Raw genomic sequence first — 22,192 nt, forward strand, 5'->3', positions numbered from 1 at the left:
ATGTCTTAATGCAGTATTGTGGTGAGAGCGAATGCATGTATCACTGATCTTTTCTTTGGCCGGATAGTGGTTTCCTGTATATGGCTGCCAGTGAATTCCGTGACCCCGGATAAGCTTGGAGGTACAAGCTGCGAAAGTGAAAATCACTTTCCTAGAGATTATCGCGCTAACATCATGCAGTCTACAACATTTTTTTTTCTTTATCCTCCTTCGAGGGACTTTATTTCATTTCAAATATCTAAAAAGGTTCACAGAAAACATACAGAGAGCAAGATATACGAACATAGAAGATAAGAGTACAAACAATGAATTGTCAAAATCATAATCATCACATGAATTTCGATTCCTCTGGAAATAATATACTTCAAATATATCCAAGATACTTCATAAGTGTGACATTATCTCAACATATTAATTTCCGCATTTACAGTTAATCAGATATAATTTATGTGATTCAACATCTGCTCTAATTCATATAGTTGCCTTTTCGTGAAATCAATTAGGTTTTTTTTTTAAACTAAAAATTTTAAATTCATAATGAGCTTTGTTCTAAAGTCTGTCAATAATGCGTATACATTCGTTGCTTTTGCGGTATAATTGCTAAGTATATACAAACGAAAAATCGTATATTGGGCAAAAACTAATATTAAATTCAACAACATCAAAGATTTATCTCTTACATCTATTCCTGTTTATATCATTCGTTCATTTATAGTGATATCAATATGATAATAAGCGCATATAAACTTTGATATTTTTTCCCCATATAACTTCGTATCTGGGCAATGTAACAAAACATGCCAAATCGATTCAACTTCGTTGCATTTTCTTACAAATCATATCAGACATAATTCTCCATTTCACTAAATTTTCTTTAAATGGTAAAATTCTATGTAATAACTTAAAACTATATTGCTTTATTTTATTACTAAATAATTTTCCAAACTTGAAATCAAACAACACTTTCCAATCAAATTCTGGAGGTATATGTAATATTTTTGTCCAAAAGTATATTACACTTAGCTCGGATTTCTTTTCATCCAGCAGTAACGAATAAAACTGTTTTGTCTTTAAAACTATCAATTCAATTATATCCCCAGTATTTATTTGAAACAATTCTTTATTAAACAAAACATCTTGGGTACATTGCCTTTTACACAAATAATCAAACCACAAGTGTAGCAATGCCCTTTTAATTCTTTCATATTGAAACAATATTAATAAAGAATTCAAATTCATTGTCTCATATATTCATTCATGATTTTTCCATGATTCATTTTCTATCAACTGTTTAACATAAATGATATGTTTTTCAACCCAGTATCTGTTAAATGAAAATTTCATATACTTGATGTTCGTATTATTCCAAATAATTTCATTTTATATATTAGTCACCTGCAATATATTTGTATAATGTGTTTTTGCCCATGTAGAAAGAAGATCAGAATAAAATACCGGTAATTTATATCTTTTACACAATAACATCAGATCTGTAGCGGAACAATTATAATGTAAGCATAAATAAACCCCTCCGATTCTATTTAAGTAAAATTTACATATATGTTTCCAGGATTTATTACTAGTATCTAATAATTTCGGCAACCAAGAAAGCCTAAGTGACTTCATTTTTGCATCTAAATCAGTCATTCTAAACCACCTTGTGAAACACCATTCATTACAGCCGCTCTTTTAACTTTATCTCTTTTAGAATGCCACAAAAATACAAATAATATCTTATTCAACTCTTTTACATATTTCTGAGGAATTCTATAACAAGTTGAAAGATAAATCAACTGAGATACAAATAAAAATTTAATCATAACTACTTTCCCATAATACGTTAAATTTCTCATTCTCCACATTGTTATTATTCGCTTAATTTTTTTCAATTTTTACTAACCAATTCAAACGATTAAATTCATTTTCTGTCTGACACAAAACAACACCAAGATATGTAACCGGCTCTTCTGTCCATTCTAACTTGTCTAAACAATTTACTTCTTTAATATCAATATTCAATGGTAATATTTTTGTTTTTTGAAAATTTAACCGTAACAACGCATATTCACCAAAAATTAATACCTCTTGCATTGCCATATTACCTGACTCTACTGAGTCAACAATTACGGTAGCATCGTCAGCTAACTGTGAAATACGTATATCATAAACATCGTGGGACGGGTAATCATAAACTGGTATACTAATACCGTGTATATTCATATAAGACCGTATACAACATAACTACCGTTACGTATACACCAATAAGTATGATACTATATATAATTATGTTTGAAATAATATTTCAAACATATCATATACATGTAAGTGTATACGTTGACGCAATATTTATATGATTTGATATGGTTGAAACTATATGCTTTCAGTTAGTTAATTACCTCTTATTTGCATCATACAATCAACCACTGTGTACTCATGATCATTTGTAATTTACTAGGATATATGTTTTGCTAAAAAAATGAGAATTAGATTGAATTGAATTGAATTGAACGATACTTACAAACATCGTTGACGAGTGGAGACAATGAAACATGTGGAACAAGGTAGAGTGCAAAAGTGCACAAAATATTAGATAGGAAAAATAGAAAAAGAAAAACTCGGTAAAAACGAGAGATTGTAGAATGAATTTTGCTTGCGATTCAAAATCCTAACGATAATTAAAGCGAATTCAAGTTGGCTTCGATAAGAGCGTGATAGTTAAAAACTTAGTTTAAGATGTTTTATCAATGTCGGACGTACAATGACAAAGTTCTTAAAATTTAAAAGGTTAACGTGTTATCACGAAACAGTGACGTTAGGAACAGCGACTACTAGGCCTATCTATGCAAATTTGAGGTAGTGATGACGTCATAAACTCACAAGTATATCATGGACTTGTATATAAGTCTTCTTTAAATTTCTTTTATTTTTTTTACATTAAAAAGTAAATCATATCCTTTTCATTCGTTCATGCATTCATTAATTCATTCTTGTTTACATTTTCAGTTCCAAACAGTATGCACGTATATTTCAAATGTCAAAATGATAGTAAATTCTGATATGTAACGCAGTGTCATGGTGACACTATATAGTATCATCATGTTATAGTATCATAACATACACATACAATGTATAAATGGCATCTTAGCATCAGTCATATGTTAACTTGCTAATGAAGACAAAAGGACATATTGACAAAAGGACTTACGGCTTCTAAAGGTACGCTCCATCATGACCATTCTTCAAATGACTTGTCTTGTATACATCAAACCAATGGGAGACTCGCAAATTGATGACATCATCACCTATGCTAATTTGGGTTTGGTTGCAACCAACATCGCAATACAGTGAAAGAATATTTAAACTTTCAAGTTGTATATAACCTTCCGATTTTCTAAGTCTAATTCTTAATGAAACTTCTTTGATTTCTTTGGTTTATCTTGATTCCGTTGATTTATTTACTTGAACATGGCTTGGAAATCCACTGAAGGTAAACTACGACGTTTAATTTTTCCGTATATTGAATAATTGAAAGCAAGACCGCTTCTCTAAGCGGTTGTTTCCCTTTTCTCCCGCTTTTCTCTCTTTCATTCTTTGGACTTTCTTTTCCATTATATCTTGTCACAGATCTTTCATTCCCTTCATATATCAATCCCACATCCCTCGTGTCAATTAGCATCATACCAGTTTATAAGGTTGTGCCTGTTTTATCATCTCTCATAAACGCAAACACAACTGCAGGAAAAACTGACCAGAAGTGTGTGTAATTCATATGTGAAAAATTGAGCAAAGAAAATGGAATCCGAATTTCTTTGCTCAATTTTTCACTTATGGATCTCTCATAAAGTTAACATAATGATCTACAGCTAAACGATTTCTATTCTCGCAGCTTGTAATCACGTAGTACCGGGTTAGTATGAATCCACTGCCCTTTTGACACTTGTGTTTCTTAACCCCGTACTTTCTCTGACCCAGTACTGTCGTTAATCCCGTACCAATTTTTTTCAGCATTTTACACTCGCCAATAAATCCCGTACTAAGCTCTTGTCGCGGGCTAAAGAGAAAACTGACCTTTTTACACTCGTATGTCTTAGTCCCGTACTTTGTGGGGTTCGGGCTTTGTCTCCGTCGCTTAACCCCGGATTATTCCTTCGTTCTGTTTACACTCGCTTACTTGGCATCACAATTGCGGTGCTAAACCTGCTTTTTTTGCAGGGCCAGATAATACGGGATTAGCGGTGGGGCTAGCCCACTTTGGCAAAAACAAGTGTAAGCAGAAAGTGGGCTAAGGAAAGTCCGGTACCAACGGTGGAGCTAAGCCCCCCTCCCCCCCCCCCCCCCAGCCCCACCGTTGGTACTGGACCAAGCAAACATTTGCAAGTGTAAAAAGCCTGTACGTGTACACTGTGACAGACCCAGAAGCCTACTTCTGAGGTCAAACAAGAGAGAAAGAGAGAGAGAGAGAGAGAGAGAGGGAAAGAGGGAGAAATATCTAGTGATGAAATTGTTGTTGTGCGGGATGACCAGGCAAATCGGGTGATATAATTTTGTGGGGAATACCACACCAGTGGCAAAAACTTTGAGGCAGGTTGTTTGTCAGATCGTGACTGTATAATAAAAGGTCATATTGATTTCCAGGAAATTACGGGGGGGGGGGGGTCTGCATCAGCAGTGATCAAATATTTGTGGCAACGTGTTTCCTGCGGTGTTATAGGATTACCCGTGAACTTCCCAGTCTAGCCATAACGTAGAATGTATCGTATAGAATGTGTGCTTACACTGATAAAGTCGATTAAATTAAGGCCTCGTCCCATGATGTTTGTCTTAGTTAATCACAGATTCTATGAATTGCCTGCAGATATCAAAGATGTGTGTGAAATCTGTACGAGCAAAAAAAATAAAAAATAAAAAAGAGGGAAGAACGAGAGAGAAAGAGAGAGAGGGAGAGAAAGAAAAAAAAAACAGATAAAGAGAAGAAAATATATCTACTCTACATTGTATATTTTTGCGTGCATGATCAATAACCCAGTAGGCCTACAGCACATAGTTTGGGTTGAATTTTGATCTAGAATTTCAGACATTTTTCATCCCCTTTGCAACCATAAATTCATGTCTTAACTACATGTACCTTGGAGAACTACAATTACACTTGGACCTCGTATATAGCTCAATTCATGTGCCCAATATAATTGTATTCTATCACATCCTTCATCATACGCCGACCAAATACAGTAACTAACCTGTCCAAACATGAAATTGGACACCGCTTCACTTGAAAACATGTCAAATTTATCATATTGTTTCTTGTACATTCTGTCGAAAAAAAGTGAAAATAAAGTTTGAATTTCAATTTGAAAACGCATCTTTGAGAAATCAGTTTGATGTATTTTGTATTCAGTTATCTTATCAGGTATATAGTCTAGCCAAATTTGGATATACCGGCATAGTTTCTGAACTTGAGATTAGTCAGTGTTGCGTATATATGCATTAATATGTATACGTATATATATATGTATATGATAATAGTAATAATAATTATACATAGATATATATATGTATGTATGTATATGATGATAATAATAATAATTATATATATATAAATATATATATATATATATATATATATATATATATATATGTATAAAGAGAGAGAGGGAGAGGGCTGTTGCCATTTTCAAACAGTGTCATCTGCAATTCTTCTGCAGGCATAATCAGAAAAAAGACAATATTTATCGTCAGGTCAAAGTATTCTTCTTTGTTACAACATTGTACTGATTTTGTGTTACTATGTGTATTTATATGCTTTGAGTTGTTGGAAATGAAATACAATAAAATGAAATGAAATTGAAATTAAGTAAAACTGGATGGTCTCATAAAATTAACAACTTAATTCTTCCACTTTTTTTTTTGCTTTGAACTGCTATCTTGTTATATAATTATGAAGATAGAATGGGGTACTTTTTATTGTTCTCTTTATCAATTTCTCTTTACTGTGATAAGCTCTTTAAACTATAGCCATCTATTGTATGCAAAGTAAGCAGAGTATGCTGATGTTTTATGGCCATTTGCAAGATATTTTACCACAAAGAGCTGCGTGCATTGAGTTTCAGTTCTAGGTTCGCTTTTGTTTTGTTTTGTTTTTCCTGCAGGAAATCTTGTCACCACACCCATGAAAATTGAAAGCAATGTTTAATTGGGCATTCTCATCATCCCTGGATTTTAAAAAAAAAATGTGATCTGAGAACGCGAGAAGTGACGTAACCTCCAATCAGTAAATTTGTACACTAAAAACTTTATTATTTAAGATGTAACAGTAATTACTGTTCTTGTTGAAATGCGTTGCAGGTTTCTGAGGCATTGTGAGAACTTATTTTGAATGTCAGCTGCAAATTCACAGCAAGAGATAGAAGCTAGTATCGAACAAATAATGCTTGGGGAAAAAACAGTAGCAACTAGTTAATGTCAGCAAACCTCCCTGCATCAGCCCACTCGATACACCTCGCAGTGGTTGTACTGGCCAGGCGGTGAACATGGGGTATAGGTCCCATCTAAATCGTCTGATTGGCATTTATATATTACAACTCACTGGATTTAATTGAAAAAAACAAACGCACCACATAAAACACCTTGGAAAACAACAATGAAACTCATTCCCATTCGAACCTGGGAAAGAATGCATTTCCCCCTCGAAAAATTGACGTAAATAAAGACAAGTGACAGCGTCAGAAATTCCAGTATACATGAGTTCAAAGTGTCACATGACATATTGCAGTCACATGACCTATATAGGCAGTTGCCTTGAAATGCCCGGATGATGCCGTCTCCAATGACTTGATATATTGAGCATGTTCAGCTAACTCCAATCCTAGTGTTCTCAACGTCAATATTAAGTTGACTGGTTTCATATAATGTCTGTGGTATTGATCATAGAAAAAGACGCTGAATTTTGACTCGACTTTCCATGAATAAGAAAAGAAAATGGCACCCTGCAATGAAAGGCATAAAACATATTGTTTCATAAGCTCAAAACAATCGCATACGAAAATTCCCCAAACTATCTTGACAATTAGTTAACTGAGTACTTATGGAGCTCTTTCCTGACACAGTACATCCTGGATATCTGGATATTATCAGTTGGGGATTTCCCAAAATAGTTTTCGAGTTGCACAACGATTCTCGCGGTCAGATGTAAAACAAGGTCATGTGATAGGTCAATCACATGACTGTCCACCAGTTTGAGACCTTCCTTCTGTAGTACACCTAGTATATAGTTTGAGTATGTGGAGTTTAGTCGTGACAGTAAAGTGAGAGCATCTGAAATTATGTATATTCTGGCAACAATATGCAAAGTTGAGTTATAAAATGACATGCACAAAAAGTGACATATAAGAAAAGTATTATGTCGCAGGCAAGGAATATACTTTTTTAAATTGACGGCCATACTGGTAATAATCATCTATAACATACGCACACATTCAGCATTTCTGAATCTTGAAGATAGATTAATATGAGATAACTGAGCCACAAATAGTCATAGTTTACTTCGTCTTCAATGGGGGCAAAAATCCTCGCACAAGCCCAATATTTTGTCATATACATATATGTATATGTATATATATATATATATATATATATACATACACTGTATACATACATATAATCATACGCATGGCTATTCGTAAAGCAGAAAAGCATACACAACAACAATAAATGTTGCAGCACAAATAGAATTAAACCGATTGTAATCAACAGCATGATTAGCTGAATTACCTATTGTTTCTTTTTGTGAATGTCGTACAGGAAAGAGATCGGTGCACGTGGTTAATGTTAATTGACACAAACGAACTGGAAAGAAATCACACAAAATTCCCCAGTCTAAAACAGAAACATTTGCTTTAATCTTCTAAAATAAGTTTCCAATTAGGATTAGTTACATCAATGTAGAAGTTTTAAGGATATTGGTAGTTCTGCAACTGCGATAAAAATGGCTTTGATTATTATGACCAAAATATGGGTCAATGGGAAGGAAAATATTTTATTCTGCCTTCTGATGAACAGGCAACGAGCGAAAAAAAAAATCATAAGCATAAAACCACAGATGTTTCAGGAATTTTAAGGTATGTCCCACGAATCTCCTGTCTTTTTTGTTTTGTTTTGTTTTGTTTCATTTTCCATTTAACTTGCAGCCAAATATGATGACACGGAGGTAAGGAAATACACTTCTGTTGCTTTTGTTAAATCTTTCCCTTTCATATACGCAGCCCTCTACCACTCTGATCTATGAACTTTTCCCACACACTAAAATTGTAGGAGGAGGAGGAGGAGAAGGAAGAAAGGCGAACAGCACTCAATACTTTGTGAGATCTTTGGTGTCAACCATGTCACGCACGTCCAACGGGAGGGTTCGCAACGGACAAACGTCAGAAATGCCCAGCCCTGTGGACGGCCAAGTACCCCCGAGGGTCCAGCCGAACCGCCTGGCGACGGCCAACCCACTGTCAAAGCTGTTTTTCTGGTACGATTTATATCATCGCAGTAAGCTTTTCCGTCTATTGGTTGCGTCTCTTAAATCATATATTTGTTTCCCCGTACAGAATCAATGTATTCTGTAACAATAAGTCATGTGTGTCATTCCCACCATTCTTTGACTATTGATTGTACTCATCAGTAAGTCTATTCATGTGAAAAAAAGATTAAATTCTATCAAAAACAAACAAGAAACAAATGAACAGACAAATAATGAAACGATAAACCTGAAGAACAAATCATCCGACAAGTTGTATGAAATTGTCTGATAAATGCAACATTGCATGTTTGCTTTGCCTTAGAACACAATTACATAATCGATTTTAAGGACTGTTAATTATTTTTCTTAACGATATCAGGTCACTTGCATGAAAAATGACACAAAGGGTTCAAAATACTGTTGGTAAACAAACCTTTTCTCTGCAAATTGTCACCATGTAATCATTCAGGCAAAGAGTTGAGTTTTACAAGATCTCTCAAGTTTACATGGACTTATATTTTCTATGACAACGATAAAAATGATGATAGAATTACAATAATAATAATAATGATAACAATGATAAAAAAAATAATGATGATAATAGTAATAATAGTGATAATAATAATAACAATAATAACAATAAAAATAATAGTAACAATAAAAGTGGTGGCTACTTGTACAGCGCATATGTCCATCTTTCGATGCTAAAGGTGTTTGAAGAAAAATACATGTACAAAACATGAGATCCAGAAGAGAATAACAACAACAACAACAACAAGCAAGCGAGCACCAAAGAGTTGATTATCACAATTTTCCTGAACATGATACACAGTAATAACATGTTTGTGTAATATATCAAATGTAGGAGTGTTGTTGCTACAAACTCGAGCTTCAACCACTACAGACTTGAGGGAAAACTCCTCAGTGCTATTCTCAGAATTTTGTCCAACCCGACTGGTCATCACATCCTGTGGTCAGTCCACACACCCTACCTCCCTAGGAGCCTAACCTCTCCCATAAACATTTCTGGATAACCTGTCTCCCCATTGTCTACCAGTGCTAAGTTTCTCCCCCATCATCCCCATCATGTAATATGTGAGTCACTGGTGTCAGTGATCCATGGATTGACAGTGGTTATTATTAACCTACACCTTTGTTTTATTATAATCTGAATCCCTCTGTTTTGAATATTTGAATATTATTTAGATTAAGCCCCTCCTTTGAGTATAGATGTACTATAAAAGTGACCATGTGCTTTTGGTCAAGAGTTCTCTCTTTCACCCTCTTCGGGTAGAGACACATAAAGCGTTGGTCTCCCTTGCCATCCCTCTTTAGGGGCGATATATGGCCGCTTGATGGGGAGTACCTGTTAATATATATCTCTGCTAAGCGTTATATCCTACTGTGAATAAATAAAGAACCCGGATTGTAGAGGTATATAAATTGTCATCGTGGTCTCTTCTGTGTGCTGTCGTCGAGTGTCGAGAAACTTTACCAATGTAACACCGCCTATCGTACGCCATCGAAGAATAACATCAACACTACAAAACAAAGGTGTTACATTCTGGTGACAGCGGTGTGTCGATTAACGATCCCATCTTCACATCATACCGCTTTGGATTTTGCTGTTTCTGGACTGTTGTATGTTATTATTTGTGGATCATCGTGAGACAGCGACCTAACCTGCCTTCTACGGAACTGAATTTGAGCCTTTGTGCAGTATAGGGCTCCTGCTGACACAATATATTTTTGCACTGTGAGATTGCATTTTCACACGGTGAACAGACTTCTGCAGAATTACCTATTCCTCATCACTTTCCTGGATTTTGGAGCAGTGGATTGATACTTCAAGCAACGTGATATTGTGCTTCTTAGCGGATTGTATCCTGTCGTTATTGCGGCATCATCGCCTGCTGGATTGTTTCGTGTTGTGATAAAGCTGTTCACCACTGCTGGAGAACCAACCTTTGCTGTTTTACAGTGCTGAGCTGTTCTTCATTCTGAATCTATTTTCATTGCTGACTTGTGCTGTGAATGCTGTTTAATGTTACCGGGAGTCTACCTGTGCTGTACCTGGCTGTGCCTCCTGTTCAGTCGTCATCAATCAGTGACGTCATACATGGACTGTACAGAGCTACCGGTCATCTACGAGGGATCTGGATGAGTCCTTGTTATTCATATCATTTTTTCTTTCTCACTGAACATTAATTACTTAATTCAGACAGACTCTCTTGCAAATAGTTTTTTTTTCTTTTGTCTTAATCCTGTCTTCTTTTTATGAGATTTGTTTTTGATGTTCTGAGTGTTGGTACGTAGCTTGATTATACTCCGTTGTTTAAATTTTTTTTTTTTGCTTTCATTTTATGCGCATGTTGATATACATATTTAATTGTAATTGTGTGACGTGTGTTTGTTTGTTGATGACATTACTTGTTTTTCTTACATTGAATACGGTTCATGATATATTGCTAGTTTTGTATGTCAGTTTATGCTTGATTGAGCATAAGTTTGTTTGCTGATTTTTTCCTTTTTATGCTTGCATAGGGTGATTTATTAACATCTTCACATTTTTGTTCTCTATATCTTTCTTTTTCTTCTCTCTTCTCTCTCTCTCTCTCTCTCTCCTGTGTAATAAGTTAAGTAGGTTTACATAGTACTCGATATTTCTTTCTCATTCTTGACTTGGTTAAACCTTTTAACTTCTAACAATGGCTACTGAACAACCCACTCCTACCACATCTACGTCTCCTTCCACCTCCCAACCCCTCATCCCCATTGATCTCCCTCCTCCTTTCAGCGGCGATGGGAGAGAAGATTTCTCCCTGTGGTGTAGGAGATTAGAAGTAGCAGCAGAAGCATGGCCAGGCAGTAGTCAGATTGATCTGGCCAAAGTCCTCCCCTCCCGCTTGGAAGGCTCTGCCTTCACTGTCTGGGATTCCTTGCCAGCTACTGACAAGTGTAATTTTCCAAAATGCAAGACACATTTGTCCAAAGTGTTCTCTAAAACGACAGAAATTTCAACATTCCAGCGAATGTTGAACGCCCGACCCCGCGCCCAAAATGAACCCCTTGAGGTTTATGTTGCAGACCTCACCAGATTAACATCCCTTGCTTTCCCTAATTTTGACGATAAGGCGAAGGACGAAGAAGTTTTCCGTCGATTTTTGGCAGGATTGGATGCGGAGTTGCAGCGAAAATGCCATGAGCATGGCGCTGCAACTCTCGACGATGCACTCCGCATTGCTCATCAGATCCAAAGAGCGGATGAGGCACTTCGTCTCCCCTTTCCCCATAACCGCCCCCAATCCCCAGTTGTTGCTGCTGTTGCTGCCCCCTCTACAGATGTTTTGAACACAGTAGTTGAGTCGCTTGCTCAACTTCAGGTTCAAGTTGGTGATTTGGCAAAAACTGTCAACAGTCGTTCGCACCACAACCACCCTCATACAGCCACTCGACATCGTTCCCCCTCCCCGTACTCTCGCTCATTGTCACGTGCACACCCCTCCCATTCATCTACATCTCGCAGGCAGGATACATCATATCGTTCCCCTTCCCCGTACTCCCGTTCTAGCTCACCTTCTCGATTTCTGCCTTCATCTTCCAATTATCACCATTCACGTGCTCGCTCCCCATCCCCATATCGTCCTAACAATTTAACGCAGTATTCCCGTCGGGAATATCGTTCTCCTGATCGGTCTTCCAGTTATGGTGGACCTGACGTGCGATTTTCACGCCGAGATTACATGCGATACAGGACTGATAGTCCCGCTCGCCCCCCTCCATCTCACTCCCCGTATCGTTCCCATGACTACCGCACCCCCACTTTCTCTCGCCATGTTTCATTTGCAGACAATCAAAATGGCGGCCCCCATGGATCTCAGCATGCCTTTTCCCAGCCGGGAAACAGGTATTAGCTGGTACTGCGGGTCGACTACCAGCATCCATCTCTCCTGATAGACCCACTGATTCCCTTCGCTCCGATTGCCTTCCTCGTATCTTGGTCAGAATTGACAACATGCAAATTCCTGCCCTTATAGATACTGGTACATCTGTCTCTCTTGTTAGTGATCAACTGTGCTCAACCATTCCTAGCTTGCGTACACGTCCTGTCCATTCATTACCTGTAAAGGTAAATTCTGTATCTGGTGACCCCCTTGACACATTAGGTACAATTAATGTGAATTTTTCTGTGACCTCTCATTGCTTCACATTTCCATTTCAGGTGGCCCGTGACATTGATCCCCCCTTAATCATTGGCTGGGATTTCTTGCTTCACTATCAGACACAGCTTGACTTCACTTCAGGTGTCCTCATTATTGACAATGCCACTATCCCTCTCATGCACCCATATGAGTTCACACCACTGGTGTGTAATGCTGTTGTTGAAGGACAGATTGTGCCTGCATGGAGTGAAATGACAATACCACTGTCTCTCACTGATGCACCACTCTCTATCCTCCCTGGCGGCTACGATGCCGTTCTTGAACCATCTACAGATGCCCCCATTCCTCCTCCTCCACCTTTTCCACCACCTCCTCCTCCACCTCAAACTCCACCACCGCCCCCTCCACCTCCCCAACCTCATCCTCCACCCCCTCCTACTTCTCCCCTCACTTCATCAGTATCTGACAGTGATAGTATCCCTCCTTTTTCACCTGTGTCTACCTGTGATACTCATGACCCAGATTTCTATACCCCGGAAGATAGTAATGACCTCTGTTTCTTGTTAGTTAATGAAGGTTTCAGATTACATCAAGCACAACACCAGGACCCCATCATTCGTGAAGTTCGGTCCTGGGTGAGATCTGGGAAATTTCCCCACAAATCATCTATCCCTCGTTATGAGACTGCTCTTCGCAAATTTCACTCAGAACGTGATCGCCTAGTGCTCCATGATGGCTTGCTTTGTAGATTAAGACGTGCTTCAAATGGTTCCCTCGATCGTCAACTTGTCATACCGCACTCTCTCGTTCCTAATGTGTTGGCTATTTTGCACGGTTCCCCATTTTCTGGACATTTTGGTGCTGCTAAAATTATCCAGCAAGCTGACAAGGTTTGCTATTGGCGGTCTATGCGCCGAGACATTACAGATTTCTGTCTCCGCTGTGCCCCGTGCCAAGCACGTCACAACCCCGTTCCCGCACTCCATGCCCCCCCTTCAACCCATTACCTCTTCTCATCCCTCTGAACACATTGCCGCTGACCTGACTGAACTACCCCTCATCTCACGAGATGACAAAGGCATTCAATGCCATCTCATTGACCCATCCTCCCCTTCTTCACAGCCGAAAGTAATACGCTATAATCGGCTAAAGCCCTCCTTATATCTCGACACTTCCCTGCCTCTGTCATCCCCGACAAGTCCACCACCTTCCCTCGATGTCCTCCCTCCACCAGTACCCCCACCATCACTCTCTACTAATATATGGCTTGTACCACCCCCCTCCCCACCTGTCCCACCGATTGCATCCCCTCCCAGTCACCCCAACGCGCCTCCCCCTCCTCCCTCACCATCCCATGATGCCCATGCACGTAACCATGATCCTCCAAACCGCACTCGAAGCGGCCGGATTGTACACCCTCCCGATTACTATGGTAACCCCATCTCCTCAGAGTTCACCTCTTTCTCTCGTTAGGCCTTGGTAAACTTGACTTGCAGACAACCTTAATTAAGGATTGTTGCTATTTTGAAGTTTATCGCATCATTTGTTTTATGTTCACTTATGTTTCTGTTGTCTGACTTCTGAATGCAAATTAAGGAGGTATTGCCTCCTAATGCCATTCCTTTGTATATAATTTTTTTTATGACCATCAACAGTTAAAGCAGGTCATGATTTATGTTTATAGACAAGTGTAGTTCCTACCGATTAATGCCTTATCATTCGTATTTGCTATAATTTCATGTGTGATTATCTTTTAAACCATCGATGTCTTGCTCATGTCCCACACGAGTGTTATGTAGTTTAAGTTTTAATAATTGACTTTCTATTGCTTTGATTTTTCTTTGTTCTGCCTGTTCTCTGACTCCTCAGCTTTTGAATCTCCTCTCACTATATTTCATTTCACATGATGCTTCCGAGATATTTCTGCCTGTCCACAGCCTCCAGTGGACCAATTACTCAGCTTTCTTAGCACATTTTTGTAAGATCTCCATATTTCACACAGTCATGTCTCTATAACTTATCGCCATAGATTGGCCTATTTCTAATATCTGTTTGAATGTATTCTTTTTTAATTATGTTACATTAACAATATCCTGGTTTCAGGTTTTCAATTCCATAAATGCAAGATTATTATATTTTTATTCCATTATTTCAAGTTGGCTTTATTTTTCCTGCTTATTCGAGGCATGAGCCTAATTATATTACCATGATGTGCTTATTTCATTGACCAGTTATTTGCCCAATTTTAGTGATCATTGCAATCACTTCTTCCTAGTTATTATTCAATTTTGTTGGAATTTTTTATTCCTTTTTGTGTGTTACACCCTATTACACATGACGTTAATTGTTTTGGCTTAATACGTTCAATACTGAAGTTTTCGTATATTGTTCAGATGAAGTTGGGTTTTGTTTAGTTGTTTAAATTCACTGTGCATACATTTTTTTCCTCATAGTTTGAATCAGTATTTATGCGATTCTTTAATTTTTGCCTCAGTTTTACAACTTTCAGTATTCCAACACAGAACCAGGAACATGTTTCATGTTTTTTTAACCATATGCTCGTTGCCTTTTAACTATGATTTTTCTTGATATTTTAGTAGTAATGTTAACACCATGTCGAATTTGATATTTCTATGTTCTTTTGTTTCCTTCTACCTCTTTCCACTTTCTTTCATTCCTTTAGTCATGCTGTATTATTCTGTATGTTTTATTATTTTGTACACATAAGTTACATTTTTTATCCAGTCCCCTCTCTCATTTTCTCACTGGAGAATACTCTCGATTGGTTTTTTTTTTAGGTCACCTGTCCCACTGTAATAAACCTTGAAACGAGGACGTTTCATTTTGAAAGATGGAAGTAATGTAATATATCAAATGTAGGAGTGTTGTTGCTACAAACTCGAGCTTCAACCACTACAGACTTGAGGGAAAACTCCTCAGTGCTATTCTCAGAATTTTGTCCAACCCGACTGGTCATCACATCCTGTGGTCAGTCCACACACCCTACCTCCCTAGGAGCCTAACCTCTCCCATAAACATTTCTGGATAACCTGTCTCCCCATTGTCTACCAGTGCTAAGTTTCTCCCCCATCATCCCCATCATGTAATATGTGAGTCACTGGTGTCAGTGATCCATGGATTGACAGTGGTTATTATTAACCTACACCTTTGTTTTATTATAATCTGAATCCCTCTGTTTTGAATATTTGAATATTATTTAGATTAAGCCCCTCCTTTGAGTATAGATGTACTATAAAAGTGACCATGTGCTTTTGGTCAAGAGTTCTCTCTTTCACCCTCTTCGGGTAGAGACACATAAAGCGTTGGTCTCCCTTGCCATCCCTCTTTAGGGGCGATATATGGCCGCTTGATGGGGAGTACCTGTTAATATATATCTCTGCTAAGCGTTATATCCTACTGTGAATAAATAAAGAACCCGGATTGTAGAGGTATATAAATTGTCATCGTGGTCTCTTCTGTGTGCTGTCGTCGAGTGTCGAGAAACTTTACCAATGTAACACCGCCTATCGTACGCCATCGAAGAATAACATCAACACTACAAAACAAAGGTGTTACATTTGTAATCCTCAGTGTGTAGGGACCAAATACTTCTCAGTTCAGATTGAACTTTTCTGTTAATGAATGATGGCGTAATTGAATAGTTTTTACCATATAACTGAGAAAGCAATAAAAAAGCAAAAACAGTAATGAAGATGATAATGATGACATTAGGTTGTAATACGATAATATTTATTCTCATCATGATAATGAGAAGAAAATGAAGAAGACGTTGTAGATGAAGCGGGATGTCAGTGGTAGTAATAATGATCCTTATAATGACAACCATTTATTTATTTTTTTTTTCAGTTGGGCCAGTTCCATTTTCAGAACGGCTTCCCGGAATAAAACAGTAGTGACCAGTGACCTCTACGAATGCATGCCGGAAGATTCCTCAAATGTCCTGGGAGGAAGACTATCACGGTATACCAACCTTGCTCCTTGGTCAACCACAGTTGCACCTCAAATTCCCGCTTATTACTTTCATGACAAAACTCTAAAATTAAGTGGGTTTTTTTTCTGCGTGAGTTTCGTTTCCGTTGTTTTTTTATGATGTATTTTATTCAGTGTTTTGCCTTGATCTTGACTAACTCAGTTAATTTTTTTTTTGTAACGACGGACATAAACTTGTTACTGTCTGATTGTTTTCTGTTCTGAACATTCAATCGAAAAAAAACCTCAATTATTTTTGTATGATTGTATAACGTCAATTGAATGCAATGAAAAAATGAAATCCTAAAGAAAAGGTGTGTGTGTACCTTGTTAAGCATTACATTTTAGCATGAAAGTTATTTAATGACCATGTGTTCTAGTAACCACTTTAATGAGCGACTGTGTAATGCGCACGCGTGTTTATAATCTGTTGTTAGACTGCTGCATAATTGAAGCTTCCCGCTTTACGAGATCAAGTAAACTCGTTCTCCATTTCTGCATTTCATTCCCATACACAGATATATATATATATATATATATATATATATATATATATATATATATATATATATTCATGTTTGATTAGAACAAATCCTTATATTGTGATTTTATTTCAAGAAACTGGAAGAGAGAGGAGATGAAAAGTAAGCCCAGCCTGACCAGAGCCGTGATCAAGACGTTTGGACCAATATACTTCTTGTACGCAATTCTCTTCATTTTCGAGGTAAGATTAGATGATAAGAATAATCTATTTATGTCATGTCAACAATAATAAGAGGAATTTGTGATCCCGTGAGAGGTTGTTGGTGTGAAAAAGTTTATTTATCATCAGATGTACAACATAGTGATGTTTAAAAAATGTATGTGATTTACAAATTACGTCAGTGTTTTCATTTTTTTTTGTAACATACTTTAATTCAAGATTCAAGATTCAAGATTCAAATTTATTTTCACTTCCATCAAATAAACAAAGAAATTATATACAGTGCATACGTACAGGATATATTGCAGAATGTGATTTGACAATGACAATGATTTGATAATGAAATGATGAAAGGGGAAAAAAAAAGTCTGAAATAAGAAAACAAAAATCCTTGACATGATAGTGTGGTTTGTGATATCTAGCCTTCTTGGCAAAGTGCCCCCTCTTCATTTTACCAAAGCTCCAAAGATGGTGTCAAGGATTCTCGGATCATCTGCCATGTTTGCCATTCAAACTACTGTTGGGGCTAGTAGATACTTTTCATAGCGATGAAGAGAAATGATGAGGGAAATGTTACATTTGTGAGAAATTTGAACATATTTGAATGGCATCTCACTGTAGAATTTGTTACCTATAGAGACAAGACCCTTTACATTGTGTTGAAATGGAATGATTGTTTACCAGCCTCCCTGCATTTTTGTTCCCCCAAACTTATACATTCTTAAAGATTAGTTTATGAAAGGTTAATTTCTTTTCAATAATTTATTCTGTTCAGCAAAAATAGAATATTGGAGATAAAGTGTCTGCGCTCTTTACATGATTCGCTCTCATCGTCATTATTATTGTTTTTATTGTTATAATTATCATTGTTATTATTGTTGTTATCATTATTGTTATCATTATTATTATTATCATTATTATTGTTATTATCATTATTATCATTATTATTGTTATTATCATTATTATCATTATCATTATTATTATTATTATCACTCTTCTCCAGGGAGGAATCAGAGTCGGACAGCCATTGTTGCTGAAGAGAGTCACACAGTACTTTTCGTCAAACTGTACAGTAAGTGTTCAACTCGAAAACTTTTCGAAAACTTTGTGCATCGTATTACAAAGAGTCCTGCAGATCTAGTTCACAAGAAGCCTACACTTGACTTCAATCAAAGATTCTGTTAATGGTCACTCTCTTTCCTGTGGGGAATAAAAAAATCAGCCATGTCTGGCGGCTCTCAATGGGCCCTGGTTTAGATTAGCTGCTTGTAATCCCACATATTGAATTGTTAGCCAGCAAAATCTATGTATGCTATGTGAAGTTATGCAATTTCATGTTAGGGTCCATCTCATGGTGTCATTGTGTGTGATGATAGGTAATGGCGAAGTAACAGGGAAATTGCCAAGATTTGTTATTTTTATCGTTCTTGTTGTTGACCCTAGAATTTCAACGAGTCACACCAGGATTCTTCTTGCCCCGAGCAGCAACGCGATGCGTATCTGTACGCCGGGGGTTTGGGGCTGTCTTCTTTCTTCCTCGCGCTGGTCCACGGGGTCAACTACTTCGGCATTCAGCGACTCGGCATGCAAGTGCGAGTCGCCCTGTGCACGCTCGTCTACAAGAAGGTTGGTTGTTGTCGAGGCCAAGGATTGCGAATGTCGTCAGCTAAGTCGATCGCCACCGTCAGAAAACTGCATTGATTTAAGTTGTTGGTATGGGTGTCTCATTAATGAATGCTGCAATTCTGCAACGAAATAAATAAAACACCCTAAATAATCAGTTCATTAACCGAAAGTGAAATAAGGTCCGTTGTAGTTAGAAAGCAAAGTCATATACCGACATGTATTATTTTCTTTAAAGGCATGGAATATGGAATGAACAAACACTTTATATATATATATATATATATATATATATATATATATATACATATATATATATATGAAGTGACTGAAAACTGTCCGGTGAACATGGGTGAATGTAATTTAGACTATCAGGAATATAGGCCTGTCCATGATATTTATCATTACTTACTAGTGTGCATCAAAATACCCCAACACACACGGCTAATTGATTTTACGCGTTATATTCTGCCACCAGACATTAAGGTTGAGTAATTCAGCTCTTCGGCAAACTACAGCTGGACAAGTGAATAATCTCATGACCAATGACGTCAACAGATTTGATCAGGTAAAGGATTTTGTTTTTTTTAATGGTTTTGTTTAATTTTGTCCTATTTTGTTTTGTGTTGTCTAATTTGTTGTTTTCCATTTAGTTGTGCTTTTCATGGGATTCTCTGGTTTTGCCGTGTTCTAGTCATATGTTTTGTTTGATATATATATATATATATATATATATATATATATATATTCGGTCACAATAGTTATTGGAATTGTGTGCAATAATCGATTGTACACAAGTACTTGTTTCTTTTTTCCTGGTCTAACAATTCGATATAAATATCTAATTCAGTTCAAATGCTACGTAATTTTCAACACAACAGCAAATGGAAAGGCGAAAAGATAAAAGTTTGCTGTCAACACAATCTATAGGCAATATGATTCAAACATTAGATCTTCTGTCAACCTTACAAATTGATCGATTCTCAAAAAGTGCGGAAGCACCGAAAAGGAATGTTTGTAATGTTAATGCTGGTAAAATGTGCGGTCTTCCAGGACATCATAATATAGGTTTTCCCGGCCAATTTCGCACTTTTGTCAGTCCATTTGATAAAAGGTTCATTCAATTTAGCGAAAATCGTCGTCACTGCACATTCTGTCATTCGAAATTGCAAGTTGGTCGTTCAATCTAGCATTTCGATCAATGAAATTTGCACATGTGCCTTTCGAATTCGTAAAACGAGCATTCAAATTGGCACGTGCTCTTCAGTCATTCAAATTCGCCAACACTGGCCGAAAGGGGTATTTCAGTCATTCAATTTCGCGTATGGGCAGTCAAATTCCTAACATGTTCATTCAAATTAACGTCATGTTATTTCTCTTTTGAAAAGGTGATAACATTTAAACGCGTATTTCTATGTGACTTTTTGTTTCATCCACGCACTGTTAAGCAGTAAAAGTATCATGTTTTTTACCATATATAACTCGAGTTTGTTGTTCTGTAACGCCCCTTTTCTTTCATACATGTCATTTTAGGCCTACATGTACCAATACTACAGATTAACTTCATCTTCTTACAGTCATGACAGCACAAGTTAGATACAGACGTATTTCTCAAGAAGACAGAAAAAGAATTATAGGAACATTTGATGATCATAACCTTGACTTCCTAGAACTGGCCGACACACTCGGAATAAAGCACTCAACGGCCAGATAAGTTGTGGCCATGTACACACGATGCACTATATCTTCGGACTGGAAGAATCACTAAGCACATTGAAGAAAAAAAAAACAGTTGCCAAAATCTCTAAAATAAGTACGAAAATATGAAATGTAATGACGCTTGCAAAACAATAACTGCGTTGACAAAAAAAAATAAAGAAAGAACCAAAGCATAAACATGCGTGCTAAATTGACTGCAAAAGATGTTAAATTGGATGCCCAAAAATGAATTTGAATGAACGAGTGCGGCATGTCCGTGATCACGTGACCTTATCATACTAAATTGAATGAACGAATAACGAAATGGTGCTTGTTTTACGAATTTCAATTGAAAAAGTGTTAATTAGAATGAGGCTAAAGGTAATTTGAATGCTCCAAAATGAATTTGAATGAAGAGATCATAAAATTGAACTACCGAACATGTCATCTACGCTAAATTTCGCTAAATTGAATGCAGCAATTAGGAAATGGACTGACAAAAGCGCGAAATTGGCCGGGAAAACCTATAGTAAAGTGTACATAATTATCTGTTGAACTGCCTAAATGCTTAAAGAAACCAACGCCCAAAAATGTGGATTGAGTGAAAGCAGCAATATTACCCAAACGCATCATCAGTGAGTGAAACAATATGAAGCAAATGTAAAGAAAATTCAACATATTTTCATTTTTCTAGCAAAATGAAAGAGCACTTCACTTACTTCAGAAAAGCAGCTGGGGGAATGGTGTTACCCTTAACATGACAGGATCAACGAGTTAGTGGAATGTGTACTTTACATGAAAAACGAACTTTCGTGGAATTCTCCTTATATTTCCTTTACATTGTTGTCCAAAATGCCATCACGAAGGTTTGACTGAAGCGTTCTGTTAAAGGGATGGTACAGTATTGGTGGAGATGAGAATTGGGCTTTTAACTTTTTGCAAGATACCAAGGAAACACTTATGAAATAGTACAGAGCATACCATTTTAAGAGGAATTCAAAGTTTATTCGATGAAAATCGGGTTTGGAATGACTGAAACATCCAAAAACAAAGTAAAACAAAGCGATCGTAATAAAAGGTGGGTCCCACACTTATTAGAATCGCTCTGTTTTGGATTATCTCAGCTATTTCAAAACCAAATTTCATCAAATAAACGTTGAATTCCTCATGGAATTACATGCTCTTTCATAGTTCCTAAGAGGTTTCTCATTATCTCACCAAAAATGTTAGAAACCTGAAAGTAGGTCTCAACCAAAACAATACGATCCCTTTGATATATCTGATTTTACAGCTCTTTGTGTTCCTCCATAACGTATGGCTGGGCCCCGTTCTTGCGGCCGTGGTGCTCGTGCTACTCTGGTTAGAGATCGGTGTCGCTAGCCTACCGGGCTATGGAGTCATGTTATTCCTCATCATTGTTAACCCTGTGCTGGGCAAACTCTTCACCACTCTCCGGTATATTTTCTTCTTCTTCTTCTTCATCTTTTATAAATAAATAAATGAATATATAAA

At 37.0% G+C, this 22,192-nt stretch overlaps 1 protein-coding gene across 1 annotated transcript in view; it reads left to right on the top strand.

The window, feature by feature from the left end:
* The first annotated feature begins 8,311 nt into the window (after positions 1–8,311).
* LOC139732551 (ATP-binding cassette sub-family C member 4-like) overlaps positions 8,312–22,192 on the top strand; it is a 55,085-nt gene continuing 41,204 nt past the window's right edge. Inside the window, exons 1-7 of the mRNA XM_071643405.1 lie at positions 8,312–8,512; positions 16,534–16,647; positions 17,275–17,380; positions 18,363–18,431; positions 18,803–18,985; positions 19,461–19,550; positions 21,972–22,135. Coding sequence (XP_071499506.1) covers positions 8,376–8,512; positions 16,534–16,647; positions 17,275–17,380; positions 18,363–18,431; positions 18,803–18,985; positions 19,461–19,550; positions 21,972–22,135 — 863 coding nt within the window. The 5' untranslated portion in view covers positions 8,312–8,375. The remainder of the gene's footprint in view (positions 8,513–16,533; positions 16,648–17,274; positions 17,381–18,362; positions 18,432–18,802; positions 18,986–19,460; positions 19,551–21,971; positions 22,136–22,192) is intronic.

This window comes from Diadema antillarum, unplaced genomic scaffold (assembly GCF_040938485.1).
Source record: "Diadema antillarum isolate AM-2024a unplaced genomic scaffold, OU_Dant_1.0 seq00000432_RagTag, whole genome shotgun sequence".
In the NCBI taxonomy this organism is placed as follows: domain Eukaryota; kingdom Metazoa; phylum Echinodermata; class Echinoidea; order Diadematoida; family Diadematidae; genus Diadema; species Diadema antillarum.